Source organism: Oryctolagus cuniculus, chromosome 15, assembly GCF_051225735.1.
Source record: "Oryctolagus cuniculus isolate XC-2025 breed Fujian yellow rabbit chromosome 15, ASM5122573v1, whole genome shotgun sequence".
Classification (NCBI taxonomy): Eukaryota; Metazoa; Chordata; class Mammalia; order Lagomorpha; family Leporidae; genus Oryctolagus; species Oryctolagus cuniculus.
The window spans coordinates 14,816,367-14,833,856 of record NC_142881.1 but is presented as its reverse complement, the minus strand read 5'-3'; the positions used below and the strand labels follow the sequence as shown (position 1 = coordinate 14,833,856).

General features: G+C 35.2%; 1 protein-coding gene across 6 annotated transcripts in view; it reads left to right on the top strand.

Annotated features, from left to right (window-relative positions):
• ATRNL1 (attractin like 1) overlaps positions 1-17,490 on the top strand; it is an 818,312-nt gene that overhangs the window by 301,717 nt on the left and 499,105 nt on the right. For 5 of the 6 annotated variants that reach the window (XR_011382205.2, XM_089314254.1, XM_070057169.2 and 2 more), the window contains one exon: positions 14,743-14,795. The exons of the other annotated variant lie outside the window; for it this stretch is intronic. Coding sequence is in view for 4 of the 5 variants with exons in the window: in XM_089314254.1 (XP_089170380.1) it covers positions 14,743-14,795 (53 nt within the window). In the remaining variant the exon portion in view is untranslated. The remainder of the gene's footprint in view (positions 1-14,742; positions 14,796-17,490) is intronic. 6 annotated transcript variants of the gene reach the window in all.

The following is a 17,490-nucleotide window of genomic DNA, read 5'->3' as shown; positions in this document are numbered from 1 at the left end:
ATCGACTTTTTCGGATTTTGTGGATTGGAACTTATGTTATGAAACTAATTTTTATGAATTTTATTTTTCAAGTTTAGTGCTGTAATTGTTAGGCATTTGAAACTGTAAGGTATTTTTAGTTGTACCTTATCAGTTCTCTTGAAAGAGTCTTTCAAAATGAAAATTGTGTGGAGGGTTTAAAACAGAACACATAGAATTTATTGCATTTTGTATTTCTAAAAATAGAGACATTTTCAATTTTCTTGGAAATCATATCTTATATGTATTTATTGTCTTTACAATTTTCCTCCATATCATATGAAATCAATGCCTCTGTTTTTCATTTTTCATGAATTATGCTGATAATTCTACTCTTTTAACTCTTTCAGCATGATTCCTTATGTTCATATTGCCCGTTTTTTAAAAAAAAGATTTATTTATTTTACTTGAAAGTCAGAGTTACAGAGAGGAAGAGGCAGAGGCAGAGAGACAGAGAGACAGGCAGAGAGACAGAGAGAGATGTCTTCCATCCTGTGGTTCACTCCTCGAATACTGGCCGGAGCTGGGCCTGTTTGAAGGAGCCAAGAGCCTCCTCCAGATCCCCCATGCAGGTGTAGGGGCTCAAGGGCTTGGGCCATCTCCCACTGCTTTCCCAGGCCATAGCAAGGAGCTAGATCAGAAGTAGAGCAGCCAGGACCTGAACGGGCACCCATAAGGGATGCTGGCACTGCAGGTAGTAGTTTCATTTACCCGCTATGCCACAGAGTCAGCCCTGTCATCTTCCTCTTTTTTATTTAATCTTTGCATAAGAACTCACTATTGTTGTTCTACCTTCAGTACTTTTATGAGTAATTTTTTTTATCATTTACTTGTTATTCTCTTAATCTCTCCCCCAAAATTGACTTTAAAAAACAGTTGTTTCAGGTTATTTAATTGTTTTATTCATTTACCTTATGTCAGTAAAATCTACTTTTTTGGCTTTAAATCATATATGTGCAGTTATGTGTTTATGCTTGGTATGTATTTGATGCAAATGATAAATTTGAACTATAATAATTATAGAATTAGGTGAGAAATTTAATAAAACATATTCAAAACTATAACTCTAAAAATTATATCTAAAGAAGCCACTTAATTGTGGAAAATTAACTTTTGTAATTTTTTGGTAAAACAAATTTGTTTGCTATAGAATTATCCTAAACATTTCCAATTAGGTGATCACATCTTTGATGAGCTTCATGAGTATATCACATTTTTTTCAAGTTCAGAGAAAGTGATCAACAACAAGTTTTTGTTCCTTTTCCATAAATATAAGATCAAAGCAGAAGATATGAGGAAAATTTCTATCAAGGAAGACCATGTTGTTATGTAGGCAGTGGAATTAAATCAGAGTCCTATCATTCCAAATGGAATAGGCCTCTGATACTTGGAGCACTAAAGCTTGGTTGTAATTTAGGTCCATTATGTAGCCCATGAATTTTTACAGGATCTCATACTTAGAAGAGCATTATATTTGGTTTAATTCTCTGCTGCTGCTATTTTGAAATAATTAAATATTTTTAAACAAGAACCCTCTATTTACATTTTGCTATTTTTCCTATATCCTTAAATTATGTATCAGGGTCTGGTCATAAGCAATGTTTCCTTTGGTTAAATTCTGTGTTGGTTGGATAACAGCAGCAATGAAAGTATTTTCTATGGATCATAGTAGCAGTTTAAAGACAAAATAAGTGATTCTATCATGATTATAAACATTGAGAATTTATTACAGGTTTGCATAAATGATATAACCAAATAAGCATCTCTAATAATTACCTCTTATATAATACATCAATTCAGTAACATATTTTTTCCAGAGAAGAGAGAGTGATATTTTAATTAATTGAATTTTCAAGCTTATAATTAGATAATATGAAACTAGAAAAGTATATAATTCTGAATGATGACACTACCTTTTTTCCTTATATTTATTTATTTTGTAGTAGGGGAAAAATGGAATACTAATTTGTAGTGTTTTTAGATAGTATTTGTATATAGAATTTCAGTCATAAGTTTTGTTTGTTTGTTTGTTTGTTTTTTTGACAGGCAGAGTTAGACAGTGAGAGAGAGAGACAGAGAGAAAGGTCTTCCTTCTGTTGGTTCACCCCCCAAATGGCCGTTACAGCCGGCGTACTGCGCTGATCTGAAGCCAGGAGCCAGGTGCTTCCTCCTGATCTCCCATGCGGGTGTAGGGCCCAAGTACTTGGACCATCCTGCACTGCCTTCCCAGGCCACAGCAGACAGCTGGACTGGAAGAGGAATGATGGGGACAGAATCTGGCACCCTGTCTGGGACTAGAATTCAGGGTGCTGGCGCCGCGGGTGGAGGATTAGCCTAGTGAGCTGCAGCGCCGGCCACTCATTAGTTTTGGTACTTAACTTTTAAATGTAGAGTAATAAATAATAGGGCCCTGGTTACTAAAGTAATTGTTTGCTAATATGTGCTTATGTTGAAAAAATGTTCTTATTAGGAAATAGAACTAGTCATTTGAGTTAGTAAGCAATTATTAACTATCTATTAGATGCTAATAATGAAGACGACTAACACATGGCCTTTGCCTTGAGTATCTTTCAGATAGTATGGAGACGCTAGCCAAAATACAATGCACTAATTTCTAAGATTAGTGATTTGATATGCTCTGAAACCCTCTCTCTTCTCAGGATAACATCTATTTGGTTTTAACTATGTACATCATTTATAACCTTCCCAAATTGAAACTCCTTTCTTTCTTGTATGCTGATTCATTTCTTAAATTACCTATGGATTTGTTTATGCCATTATTGGGGAATCATTGTATCAGTATCTCAATGTAAGTGTTGAATAACATTATTTATTTTAATGGAATGAAGCAAATATAGACAGAGTACAGTATATTTGAAAGTAGAGTGATTCATTCATCCTGGAAGGATAAGGAAAGTTTATGCAGAGGAAATATGAATTTAAACTTGAAGGAGAATTAAAATTTTTTCTGGCAAAGAAGATAGTAAACAGAAGGGTAAAAACCATCAGTAAAAGCAAAGAAGTAAAAATGAACATGGTTACAGCATTTCCAGTTTTTGTTTAAGAAAATAGAGAGGTGAAAAGATCCTTGCTCCCACCTATGTGATAAAACAAAGAAAAGCTGACTGAACTGTAAATTCATGTTTTCACAAAATCATTGGCAATCTCAGATTACAGAGTAACCAAATGACAAAACATCTTAAGAGAGACAAAAGCGTCTTCAGGGAAAGATGAGACATGACCTACTCCAGAGGCCATCTAGGAACTATAAGAAGAGTTTGGGTAGTTGTCAAATTGGCAGAGGTTAAATGTGTGTCAATAGTGTGAAGTCCTTGGATGCCACAGGAATTGCTAGAGTCTATACCCTTTTTAGTACATAAAACATACAGTTGCTCATGGAAAAAGTTGGAGAAAATTTTAAGAAAACATTCCTTGTGTGGTATACTGCCAGAAGCCAACTACAGTCACATCGAGCAGAGCATCAGTAAAGCAATTAAAACGTCACTTAAAAGGATGCCAAATTATTCATCTTGCCAGGGTAACGACAGTTCTCAGTTAGGCCTTGGTCTGAGATGCAAACAGTAAGTTAAAAAGTGAATTTAATGCAAATATAAACTATCATATATAGAATGGGTAAAGTATTTTTAAATTAAATCAATTTATTTGAGAAACAGAGGAGGAGATTGTGTGTGTGTTTGTATGTGTGAGTGTGTAAGAAAGTGAGAGAGAGAGAGAGAGAGACAGAGAGAGAGAGAATGAATGAGAATGAGAATGAATGAATATGAATGAATGTGTCTTCCATCCACTGGTTCACTTTCCCAATGCCCACAATGACTGGGGCTGGGTCAGGCTGAAGCTAAAAACTGAGAATTCAGTTCAGATCTTTCCTGTTGGTGGTAGAAACCTAATTACTTGAAACATAACTTCTGACTTCTGGGGATCTGCATTAGCTGGTGTCAGAAGCCAGAGCTGGCAACCTAACTGGGCACTCCAATATTTGTCTTAACTTGCATGTTAACTATTAGGCTAAACACCTGTCCCTGAAGTGGTACTTCCTAAGAAAATTGCATATTTTTGTAAAATTTCTGAATTTTATAATGTCAAATCAACACATATTTGCATTCTGTACAGTACGTCTCTGACTCCATTAACTTCATTTTAATGCAATAGTTTAAAGAAGCTCAGAACTGTTTATTTTTTCTTCCTTTAGTCTTCTAACAATATTTGTGATAGAAGTAAATGTACCATAATGGGAATTAAATGGGGCATAGAATGAAAATAGGTAAAAGATGTGGTGATCAAATGTGGTGGATGCCTGTGATGCATCTTGCCAACTGCTTTTTCAGCTCACGTGATCTCACTAAGTTATAAAAGGTACTTTCTGGCGTGTCACTGTGCTGCATTAAGCATGAATCTCTTTGTTCCTGTTAATTTCAAAGCTAGTCATTTCTGCACATGTGCAATAGAAAGAGTAAGATAGTTAATACCAGTGGGGGTAATCCTCAAGCAATGAGGAGTGGAAGTTTGTCCTGCACCTCCCACTTGGCCACCAATGGTTCCTGAGCTCACTGCTCATGGAAAGTATATGCATTCATTCCATATCTGAGTATCTGCTTTTGAAGTAATCCAGCTGAGTCTGTTGCTACTGCAAGTGACTCTAGACAACAGATCATCAACATGAAATTTCATAATCGGTTTCCATATCAGATGGCAGTAAGCAATATGAAGCTGATGGCATGTAGGATAGTGATTATCCTGATGTGTTATAGTATAATAACTGTTGAGAATCTTAACTGTGGTTGATTGAGATAAAGTATAGCTTGAAGGAGAAACACTGGTATTTATGCAGCAACATTACCTCTTGAAAAGTATGAGAGATAGTAATTATAAGGGTTATGAACTTGACTGGCTTTTGTTAACTGCCATAAAGCCTTGAAGAAAGAGCCTTTCATCAACTCAAGGCATGCTGTGAACATCAGAAAGCCTTCATGAGAGCATTTAAAGATCTTCATCTTCTGCAGCCAGAGGGCAAAGTATGTTGAAAATCATTGCAGACTTTAGTCATAAGGTTGCCTGACAGTAAATGAAACTGAAGCCTCAGACAAAACTGCTCTTCCAGGCCAGAGTCACCGTCAGAGGGGAATGGGTGAGAACTTTCAAATCCGCAATGGGAATACTTACGAATATGTTATTAAAACCTTGAATCCCAGATTGCTCTGAATACTCCTTCTTGAAAGAAAAGTCCTCTGTATTTAGATAGAATAGAAAAATCTTCCCTTTCCATAGGGACTATGCAGAGATTTCACCTGAGATTTTTGCTTCATTAAAAAATGGTTTAATTCCTCCAGAGAATCCCATCTCTACTTACTGTCTGCATATCGAGAAGAAGTGTCAGATCTCAGCATAGTGTGAGTGAGAAAACAAAGTCTGTTCTACATAAGAAATAGCTTACCCACTGGGAGTATTGCAGGGCCTGGCAAATAAGCACAGGCAGGAATGAGGAGTAAACATGTGAGAGTAGATTGTGAAGGTGTTATTCTATCAAGGGATATGAATATGACAGGAAAATGAATTTATTGGTATAAAATCATATGGAATCACTTTTTTGTGATTTTATGATTTTATATCTTAGTGAAGGTACCTGGAGTCATTAAATTGTGGATATGGTGATGGTATTTGAGGTGGGGAGATGCTGGAACTGTCTTGGTGGAAGTTTTGAGCATTGGAGTCAGAAAGCTCAGGAAGTTGAATGTATTTACTTGCATATATTATATAATACCAAACAGCCCATTGTAGTAGGCCATTTTCTGCTGCTATAAGTGAATACCACAGACTGGGTAATTACAGTAAAGAGTCAAAGTCTGGAAGCTGGAAGGTCTAAAGCCGAGGGCTTACATCTAGTGAAGGTCTTCTTGCTTGTGGACTCTTTCTGCAGAGTCCCAGAGAAGCACAGGGCGTCTTTTGTTAGAGAACTAAAATGGCTTTTTAAAAATGTTTCAATTACTTGGCCAGACAAAGAAAGTGAGAAAGAGAAAAGGAGAGGGGGGAGGGAGAGGAGAGAGAAGGAGAGAGAGAGGGAGAGAAAGGGGGAGAGAGGGAGAGATAGAGGGAGAGAGAGAGAAAGGGATCCTCCATCCACTGGTTCACTCCCCAAATGGCCCCATTGGCCAGGGGTGGACCAGGCTGAAGCCAGAAGCCAGGAGCTTCATCCAGCTCTCCCACTTATGTGCAGGGGCCCAAGGGCTTTAGCCATTTTCTGTTGCTTTCCCAGGCACGTTACCAGGGAGCTGGATTGGAAACAGAGCATTCAGGACTTGAACTTGTGCCTATATTGCATGCTGGTATTACAGGTTGTCGTTCAACCCGTGTGCGACAATGCCAGCCCCAGTGAAGTCTGTTTTTTTGGGAAGCTAGCATAGTCCATGATATCCAGCTTGATTTTGCATTGATACCTGGTTTAGCAAATTTAACTGGTTTTAACTCTAGATAGTCAGCATATATCCTAATACATATAGAATTGTTGAGCTTAGTAAAAAAAGAGGTTCTAAATAAGGAACAAAACACTAAAGGTACAAGATATCCTAATTACAAGTTGAAAACAATTACAAAAAGAAACACATTTATATGCCAAAGGAAGAGAATACACTTTAAAATTTTATTTTAGTCAGTTTTTTACATTTATTAGTCAAAGTTATCTTGAAATATCAGAAGGTAAAATAAATAGCTCCTGTATATTCTAAGTTAGCCTTCTGGGAAGAAATAAATTATAGTAAGTTTCAACATCTTAATGTGGAAAATGTATCTATTGTATATAATGTTTATCATCATATAGACTCATTTTAAATACATGTGTATTATAAAATGAATTACTGCTATTCACTAGCATGCCAATGTGATTAATTTCTGAGGGACTCAAAGCACTGGGTAAGTTGCAAAGTTTAATTCTCTTGAGTCTAAGGAAATGTGATAAGTAGCTGAGAATATGTCTCTGTAATCTCTTTCTAAAATAATTGTCTTTTTTGTTTTGTCATTTGGCAGATGTAGATATTTCTTCTCTTTATTATTATATTCTCTCTTTGTCTTTGTTCAACCATACTTACAGTTGTAGTTAACTTATATTGAGACATACTAAATATACCTGCATTTGGGCTAAGCACTTTAATTATGTTTATTCTGCAGTAGGTGGTATTATTATCCTCATTTTAGTGTGAAAGCCACATTCTAGTTAGTGTTGGAATAGTTCTTCCACCTAGGTTTCTTTGACTAAAATGTCAGTCCTTTTTATACTCATTATTTCCTTATTAAAGATATATGACAAACGACAATTGAGACAATTTCCACAATGTATAAATGTTTTGAAAACTTGTGTGTATTCTTTGTGAACTATATATTATTCTCAGATGTTAATATAAAGTATTTACTATTTAATTCAAATTAAACTTATTTACTATAGCAAAAATGTGTTATAGTGTTATCCCTAGGGGAAGAATTAAACAACATGGACTTGATTCTTCCGATATTTCTATTTAAATTATGCCAAATTCAGACTAATCATTATTCAGTTTTTTATATAAAATATTCTCTAAAGTATCAGTACTTTTAACTTGGGTTTATATTTGACCCAGTAACTAATTATCATTTAAATTATTCTTAATTTCAGATGTATTAAAATAATTATTTTAGTAGTATTATGCATTGAAGTCATAGAGTCTGGAGTATATTATTTATACATTTTGGAAATAAATGTGTGGTAAATGATTATTTATCACTATCTTGTTTGCATTAACATCTGTATTTTTTCACTAAGTTACAACATTCTCATTCTATGTGTGTGAGTGTGTGTTCAAAAATTGAAAGTCAGTTAAATGGCAGCATCAAAAATGTAGCTAATATGAAACCTTGTCTACTTCAAAAATTGCCAGAAATAATTAAAACCAGACTTAAGCCAGAGTTGACTTTCAAAAGTTAAATATATAGCAGATCTTGAGATGAAGAAATGTCTTATGACATTATAAACAGAGCAAAAGCCAGAGTGAGTAACTTTTGCTGTGATTCTGTGGTGGCTTACAGGGAATATGGTTTTGCAGCTCAGTGAAGTTCAAATCTGGAAGTGTAGACTCAAAACTCTTGATTGATTATTCCATTAATGTAAGAAAGAGTAGAAATATAATCCTGAGGAATCAACTCGAGAACTTGTCTCTGTGTAGGAAAAAATTCTCTTAGGAGAATTGAAGGACCAAGCCATAGTCGCATACTGGTGTAAAATTTGAATTTCTACTATCCACATAGTGAAGGGGGTCTCAAACTGACCAATCAGTTTATGGATTTGTCTCAGCTGAATGAAACCTGTAAGTCAGTATTTCTAAAACTTTTTGATCCTGATGTCCATTTGTACACTTAAAAATCATTGTGTACGTGTTACAATAATTAATATGTACTATATTAGAAAATTTAAATGAGATATTTAAAATATTTGATTATTTGTAATATTTATAAGTAAGTACCTGCTAAATAACACATTTTAATGAAAAATAACTACTTTCCAAAATAAAAAAATATAGCAAGAAGGGTAGTTTTGTATTGCATTTTTACAGCTTTCTTTAACATCTGGATTGATGGAAGATAGTTGGATTCTTTTTTTAAATATTTATTTTTATTTGAAAGTCAGTTACACATAGAGAGGAGAGTCAGAGAGAGAGAGATAGAGAGAGAAAGAGAGAGGGCTTCCATCCGATGGTTCACTCTCCAGTTGGCCGCAATGGCCAGAGCTGTGCCAGTCCGAAGCCAGGAGCCAGGAGCTTCTTCAGGGTCTCCCATGCGGATGCAGGGGCCTAAGGACTTGGGCCACCTTCTACTGTTTCCCAGGCCACAGCAGAGAGCTGGATTGGAAGTGGAGCAGCCGGGTCTCCAACCGGCACCCATATGGGATGCTGGCGCTTCAGGCCAGGGCATTAACCCGCTGCGCCACAGCACTGGCCCTGATAGTTGGATTCTTATAATGATTTTGTATTCAATCTGTTTGATACATTGTTTTAGTTGAAATATATAAACAAATCTGGTCTCATACTGATTATGGTGCAAAATGAAGGAATTTTTTACAGCTCTTTTTCATAGGATTGTGACTGTTTTTCTTCGATATTTTCCCCCAAATTGGCACAGTTTTATAAATGATAGTTGAGTTGCAATATGTAATGTGCAGCCACATAGATGAACTCATTATATTTATGACCTTAAATCCTCTAGTCTGTTTTATGTGCATAAAAGATCCATTAAAAGAGCAAAATAGACTTCATTCTTTTGTGTCTGTTGTCTTTTTCTCAATATCATGTTTTTAGATTCAGGTTCCTGCATCAAGGTAACTGTAATCTGATCATTTTCTTTGTTGTAGAGTATTTCATTCTATGATGGTAAAGCACTTTATTCATTCATCCTCCTTTTCTCTTATTTAGTAGTTCCAGCTTTTTTTTTTTTTTTTTTTTTTTTTGACAAATAGAGATAGACAGTGAGAGACAGACAGAGAAAGGTCTTCCTTCCATTGGTTCACCCCCAAAATGGCCGCTATGGCCGGCGCTGTGCCGACCCAAAGCCGGGAGCCAGGTGCTTCTTCCTAGTCTCCCATGTGGGTACAGGGGCCCAAGCACCTGGGCCATCCTCCACTGCCTGCCTGGGCTACAGCAGAGAGCTGGACTGGAAGAGGAGCAACTGGGACTAGAACCTGGGATGCCAGTGCCGCAGGTGGAGGATTAGCCAAGTGAGCCACAGTGCCAGCCCCAGTAATTCCAGCTTTTTAAAAATATTTATTTGTTTATTTGAATGCCTATTTCATCGTTCTTTCATCCATTGGTTCACTCCCCAAATGGCCACAATTGCCAGAACTGGGCCTTTCGGAAACCAAGAGCCAGGAGCTTTATTTGAGTCTCTCACGTGGGTGCAGGGCCCTAGGGCTTGGGTCATCCTCTGCTCCATTCCCAGGCACTCTAACAGGGAGCTGGATTGGAAGTGGAACAGCCAGGACTTTAACTGGCACCTATACGGGATGCCAGTGTCTCAGGCAATGGCTTTACCCAGTACACCACTATGCAGGCCGTGCAGTTTGTTGTGTTAATATTACCACAAATATTTTATGAGAAGTCTTAAATAGACTTGTGACTCAGAAATGCCCATTTATGTTGGGTATGTGTTGGGTATGTGTGTGTGTGTGTGTGTGTGTGTGTGTGTGTATGTGTATCTGCAACTTTGGAGGATTAACTCTTGTAAACTTTGTAAAGAATTCCCCTCCATAGTGATTTTCTCATTTTCTATTCCCACCAACCAAAAGTATTGGAGGGCCGGATTAGCCATAGGTTCATAAGCTGAGCAAATTGGTATTATTTCCAAAAGATTTATTTGAAAGTCAGAGTGGGAGGGGGCAGAGAGAGAAAATGAATGAATGAATGAATGAATGCAGCCTGGGCTGTGCCAGGCCAAAGTCAGGAATCAGGAATTCCATCTGGGTCTCTCACAGTGGGAGCAGGGACTGAATCACTTAAGATATCATCTGCTGCCACCCACACACATGAGCAGGAAGCTGGACAGGAAGAGCTGAGGAGCCTGGGTTCTAACCAGGTAGTCTGATGTGGGGTACAGGCATCCTGAGTGGCAGCTTACCAGATGGGCCAGAATGTTTTTTTAAAGTTTGCCAGTCTGATAGGGAAGGATTGATATCGTGGTGTAATTTTAACACACATTTCCCTTATTATGAGTGAAACTGAACGTCTCTTTGAATGATTAAGAGTCATTTTTATATTTTTTGAATTGTTTGTTCATGCCTTTGACAGTTTTTTTTGTAGAATTACTAGTCTTCTTTCCCATATTTTTAAAGAGTTCTCAATAAGTCATGGACTTTAGTCCTTTTTCTGTAATCTATTACAAATATTTACTCCCAATTTGTTATATATCTTTTGACTTTATTAATGGTCTTACTTTGCCATTAGGAGTCTTTAATGTGAAAGTTTTTTTTTTTTTTTAACGTTGGATTCATCTTCATGAAGTTGCATTTAGGATTTTGTTTATAGTTAAGAAGCATTTAATTATACTTAAGTTATAGTGCAAGTAACTTATCGTTTCCTCTAATATACTTAAAGTATTTTTTGCATTTAAATTTTGATTCACTTAAGGTTTTATTTATAGTATATTAGATCTGATTTTGTATTTTTATATATGGCTATTTGGTTGTCATAATACCATTCATTAAAAGACTGTCTTAACATAATCATTTAAGGCATTAATTTTATTATATACTAAACTTTTACTACATGATAGCTAAGCCTATTCCTAGAATTTCTTTAGCATATCTTTGGTCTTTGTATTGATGTGCTTGTATTTTGTTATTAAATTATGAAGACTCAGCATATTTTAATGTCTTTCTTTTTTAGCTCTCTCCAAAAATCTTTCTTTTCAGTGTTTTCTCAGCTGTTCTTGTACATTTACTTTTGCATGTGGAAATTGAGATCAACATTTTTAGTTCTTGTAAGAAACTTAATGCAGTATTTGTTTCATAAAATTAAAGATTACCTTGGAAATTAACATTATATCTAATTTTGGGCTTTCCGGGCCGTTTTAGACTGAAATCTCATTGTTATGTTTTCTCCATAACTATCTAACTTCGTAACTATCTCATTAGCTGGTTGCAGGTGCTTGTGATTCTTTAAATAATACCCGAAATTAAAACTACCAATAATTGATATTTACATTCAATTCATAATTGTGTATTTTGAAAGTACTTTAAAGAGTATATGTTCTAATTTATTTTTTTGAATTATAACAATTTAATAGAGAACATAATTCTTATACTGAACACTTTTGTAAAACTTCTCAGTGGAATTCTTAACAATATGGGGCTGATCATGTTTTTCTATTAAAATTGCTGAGCCTGACTAATGAAAAATAGCAAGTTACTCACTAAATAAGATCATGTAATTTCATATCTCTGAGAAAACTTGTGGTTTGGAGAAAGTAAAATTTTAGCAATTGTTTTGTAGAACCAAGTGTTGAAGATAATCACAAATACAAAAATTTTCTACCTAATATATTATGTAATTTTAATAAATTAAGAATTATTAGGATGAAAGGAAACCTTATGATTTCTGATAAGATAAATGGAATTTATCTTGAAACTTTTTAAAAAAAATTTGGAACTCTTTAAGTCAATGTAATCAATTAAAACATACTCGAAACTCCTTGTCATTTGTAAAAATCAGTAGTTTTTGTTTGCTTTTGGACTTTGAAATCATATATTTGAATAAGAAAGATATGCAGAGAATTTTATACAAAAAAATACCATGAATATTATCTTGAGTATTTTTCTATGCTAATGGGAGTGTTGAGACACTCATGACAAATTAAGTTTATTTTTTTGCAGCAGAATTATTTGAATGTCAAATGTAAATAGTCTTTCAATGTGTGTATATACTTGATATGAAGGAACAGGATTTAAGGAGGTGTGTCTAAAGGAAGGAACAATAGTATTATAACAGTGTAGATTCTGAAGTGCTTAACCTGGCCGTAATGAATATGTTTTATGAGGGCAGAAAACTGTATGTCATGAATTTTAAAATAAGTGTTTGGAGAAGTCACACAAAACCCAACAATCAGATTGCTTTTCTTTTTTTCTCTTTCTTTTCTTTTTTTTGCAGACTTGGTTGTATAAAGGACTATCATTTTTCTAATTTAATTTAGTAGTTAGTCTGGAACAAAATTTACTCTTTTTATTGCCTGAATACAAAAACTAACAATGAAAATTTAGTCTGATTATTTATCCCATTATTCTCCACTATTTGACTCACCATTAGCTAACATATATATTAGTTAAGATATAATGTATATTAAAGTATTCTTCTTTACTAATGAACTCTACTACAACTAAAGAGATTTCAGAAGATCTCTCTTAACTCTGTAAATTTTTACATGTAATTTAAATATTAAATCACCTTATTCCATTATCTTGAAGTATATATATTATTTTGGAGTATTTCCAAGGAATAACATGATTTTATCTCATTGCAATAAACATTTGTATATACTTACCTTTGAACTCATTAGCTTGAATGCTCATATTTTATCCCATTTTTAAAATAATCTACCCACATGAATTAAAAGTTTGATCTCCTAAAGTTAGTCTATATTAGTCTATTTTATTTGGCATGGTTGATACAGAGAAAACTAAAACTTTTTTGCATTTTACAACTAAAGAGATCTCTTTAAAACAGATTAATTGGTATAGTAACTGGGGGGGAAATATATTAATTTCAAATCAAACAAAAAGAACATGATGTGGATTGTGAATTCTTTATTTTTTTCTACTTTTTTTTTTTTTTTTTTTGACTGGCAGAGTGGACAGTGAGAGAGAGAGACAGAGAGAAAGGTCTTCCTTTGCCGTGGGTTCACCCTCCAATGGCCGCCGCGGCCGACGTGCTGCAACCGGCGCACCACGCTGATCCGATGGCAGGAGCCAGGTGCTTCTCCTGGTCTCCCATGGGGTGCAGGGCCCAAGCACTTGGGCCATCCTCCACTGCACTCCCTGGCCACAGCAGAGAGCTGGCCTGGAAGAGGGGCAACTGGGACAGAATCTGGTGCCCCGACCGGGACTAGAACCCGGAGGATTAGCCTAGTGAGCTGTGGCACCGGCTCTATTTTTTTTTCTACTTAATAATATCTGTACATCTCTATTATACTTTCAACTTCTCATATTATTAAGGAAAGATAAATATATCAAAGCTCATAAATCGATCCTGTCTGCCTTTGATGTGCCTTATATTCATCTGTGTATCTTTGTTTTTTCCTTTTCACTTATTTCTTCTTTTTTTAAAAAAAGTTTATTTACTTGATAGGCATTGTTACAGTCAGAGAGAGGGAGAGATAGAGAGATCTTCTATGTGCCTGTTCACTCCCCAGATGGCTACACTGGCCAGAGCTGTGCCAGTCTGAAGCTGGGAGCCAAGTGGGTGCACTGGACCAGGCACTTGGGCCATCTTCTACTGCTTTCCCAAGTTATCAGCGGGGAGCTGGATAGGAACTGGAAAGCTGGGGCCTGAACTGGTGCCCATATAGGATGCCTGCACTGCAGGTAGATGCATAACCTACTAGGCCACAGTGCCAGCCCTTCCATTTATTTCTTCTCTTACTCATGTTCAGATACAGGGTTTCTACAATTCATTCCTTTTTGAAGCCTTGGTTGGTTTTTTGTTTATTTGTTTGTTTTTAAGATTTATTCACTCAAAAGCCAGAGTTATTGAGAGAGGAGAGACAGAGACACAGAGACAGTCAGACACACACACACACACACATAGATCTTCCATCCACTGGTTCACTTACCAAATGGCCACAATAGCAAGGGCTTGGGCAGGCTAATGCCAGGATCCTGGAACTTCATCCAAGTCTCTCATGTGGGTGACAGAGCCCCAAGGAACTTGAGCCGTCTTCCGCTGCTTTCCCAGGTGTGTTAACAGAGAGCTGGATCAGAAGTGGAGCAGTCAGGACTAGAACCGGCACTCAAATGGGATGCCAGCATCAGAGGCAGTTGCTTAACCTGCTGCACCACATGCTGTTCCCCCTTAACGACTTAGTTTTAAAATTTCAATCAATGATACAGTTTTTAAGTTGTTTAATGTAGAGTGTACTTTTTTTGTGAAGTAGCAAATTTTGAGTTACATTTTTAAGAGTAAATGAGTTTTTGTGTTTCTGCAGATGTGACTCTGAAAATCGTTATGTTGGTAATCCACTTAGAGGCACATGTTATTGTAAGTATTTGAATTTTTAAATATTTAAATAATTGGTTTATTAGTTTCAGATTATAAAAGTCATCTTGAATAACTAAACTGTCATTAATATCTTATAATTATTTAAATTTATAATCAAGCTATATATTGCTAAGAAAGACAATGTCATTTTTGCTACATTAATTATATTTGGTGCATTTTTTCTATTAACATTTTTTCTATTCTTAACCTGAACATGGAACAAAATATAGAACTTGAGTGCACTTAGTTGGTTACAATGCATTCTTTTCCATTATGATTAATTTTTGAACAAATATAAACTTGTGATATATTTTTTCTAGGCTATAATTTTGGACATTACAAAAAAGTTACAGTGATTTTGTATTAACAGATACTTCCATTGGGTAGTGACATATGGTGCATATCTGTTTTTTTAAAAAAAGATTGTATTTATTTGAGAGACAGAGTTACAGACAGAGAGAAGGAGAGACAGAGAGAAAGGCCTTCCATCCATTGGTTCACTCCCCAGATGGCCGTGGCTGGAGCTGGGCCAATCTGAAGCCAGGAGCCAGGAGCCTCCTCCAGGATGGAGTTCCAGGATCCTGGAATTAGCCAGCAGAGAGCTGGATCAGAAGAGGAGCAGCCAGGATATGAAATGGTACCCATATGGGATGCCGGCACTGCAGGCAGAGTCTCAGCCTAGTTTGCCACAGTACTGGGCCCTCTGTTTAACTTTTTAAGAAACAGCTCACCTGTTTCCCAAATTGTGTACCATTTTACATTTCCACCAAAGATGTATGGAGCTTCACTTTTTCTATACTTTTCAACCCTGTGTTCAGTTGTCTTTTAAATTTTAACCAGGCTAATATGTGTGTAATGGTCTTTAATTCTCATTTTTTGCATTTCCCTAATGACTAATGATGTTAATTATCTTTCTATGTGAATATTTACCATATCTAAATAGTATTAGATGAAATATCTGTTTAGGTCCACTGCACATATTTTACTGGATTATTTGTTTTTATATTATTGAGTTTTCAGGATACCTTAGATAGAAGTCCTTTACCTGATAGATGATTTGAAAATATTCTTTATTTATAGCTTTTCTTTTCATCCTATTAGCACTATTTTTTTTAAAAGTCAGTTTTAAATTAGATGAGATTCAACTTACTGATTTTGTTCTTTTGAAAAATCTTAGCCTAAACAAGAATCATAAAGATTTTCCCCAAATTTTCCATAGAAGTTTAATAATTCTAGAATTTCTGGGTAAGTAGATGGTCCATTCTGAGTTATTATTTATATACATTATTAATAATAGATGGAAATTTTTCTTTCTACATATAGATATCCAATGTTCAAATACAAACACAATTCGATTATCTTTGGGTAGGCTTGAATTATTTGTGCACCTATGTAGAATGTAAATTTTCTGTTTCTGTGAGATCTAACTTTGGATTCTTTATTCTGTTACATTAATCTATTTTTTACTCTTTTTTTTTTTTTTTGACAGGCAGAGTTAGACAGTGAGAGAGAGAGAGAGAGACAGAGAGAAAGGTCTTCCTTTCCGTTGGTTCACCCTGCAAATGGCTACTATGGCCGGTGCGCTGCGCCGATCCGAAGCCAGGAGCCAGGTGCCAACATTGCATTTTTAACATTAACATGAATTTATGTCTTGAAATCAAGTAGTACTTATCCTCCAACTTTGTTTTTCCTTTTCAAACTGAAGGCTATTCCATTTTATCTACATTTATATATTGATTTAGGAATCTATTTTTAAATTTTTGCAAAAACATTTTAGGATTTGGATTTGGATTGTGCTGAATTAGGAAATACGGTTGGGATCAGTTGAAATTTTAAAGATGGTGAATCATTTGACTCGTAAACATAGTATATCTTTATTTTATAATTATTTAACATTTTGTCACATTGACTTCAGATATAGACAGTATATACATATACATATATATCAGTTTTTTTCCCTTGAATACAGATACAAAAAACACAGATTGAGGGATTCATGACAATGGAGAAAAAGTATATTGTCATTTATATGAGGGTGTATTGTCATTTATAGGATGTAATTCAGTGAGAAAGTGTTTATATCTAAATACTCAATGATATGCTCTCCAGATAATTTTTATGCTCTCTATGTATATTAACTTCTACAAATAAGAGAAAACATGTGATATTTGTGTTTCTGGGTTTTGCTTTTTTCACTTAGTACAGTGATCTTAAGTCACATCTATTTTCTTGAAAATGTCAAGATTTAATACTTTTTATGGCTAAATAATATTCTATAATGTACATACAACACATTATCTTTATCCAGTCATTAGTTTATGGATTTCTAAATTGATTCCACTTGTTTGCTATTGTGAATTTAGCTGCTGTAAACATGAGAGTGCAGGTATCTCTTTCGTATGCTGATATCATTGCCTTTGGATGTATTTCCAAGAGTGGGATAGCTGTGTTATATGGCAGATCTAGTTTTAGTTTTCTGAAGATTCTCTATAATGTTTTCCATAATGGCTGTGCCAATTTGCCTTCCCACCATAAATGTATTAGAGTACCTTTTTCCTCTACAACCTCATTAGCATTTGTTATTTTTTTTTAATTTTTGGATAATAGACATTTTAATTACAATGAGGTAATACTTCATTGTGGATTTTATTTGCATTTCCCTAGTGTCTATTGATCTTGAGCATTTTTTCATGTG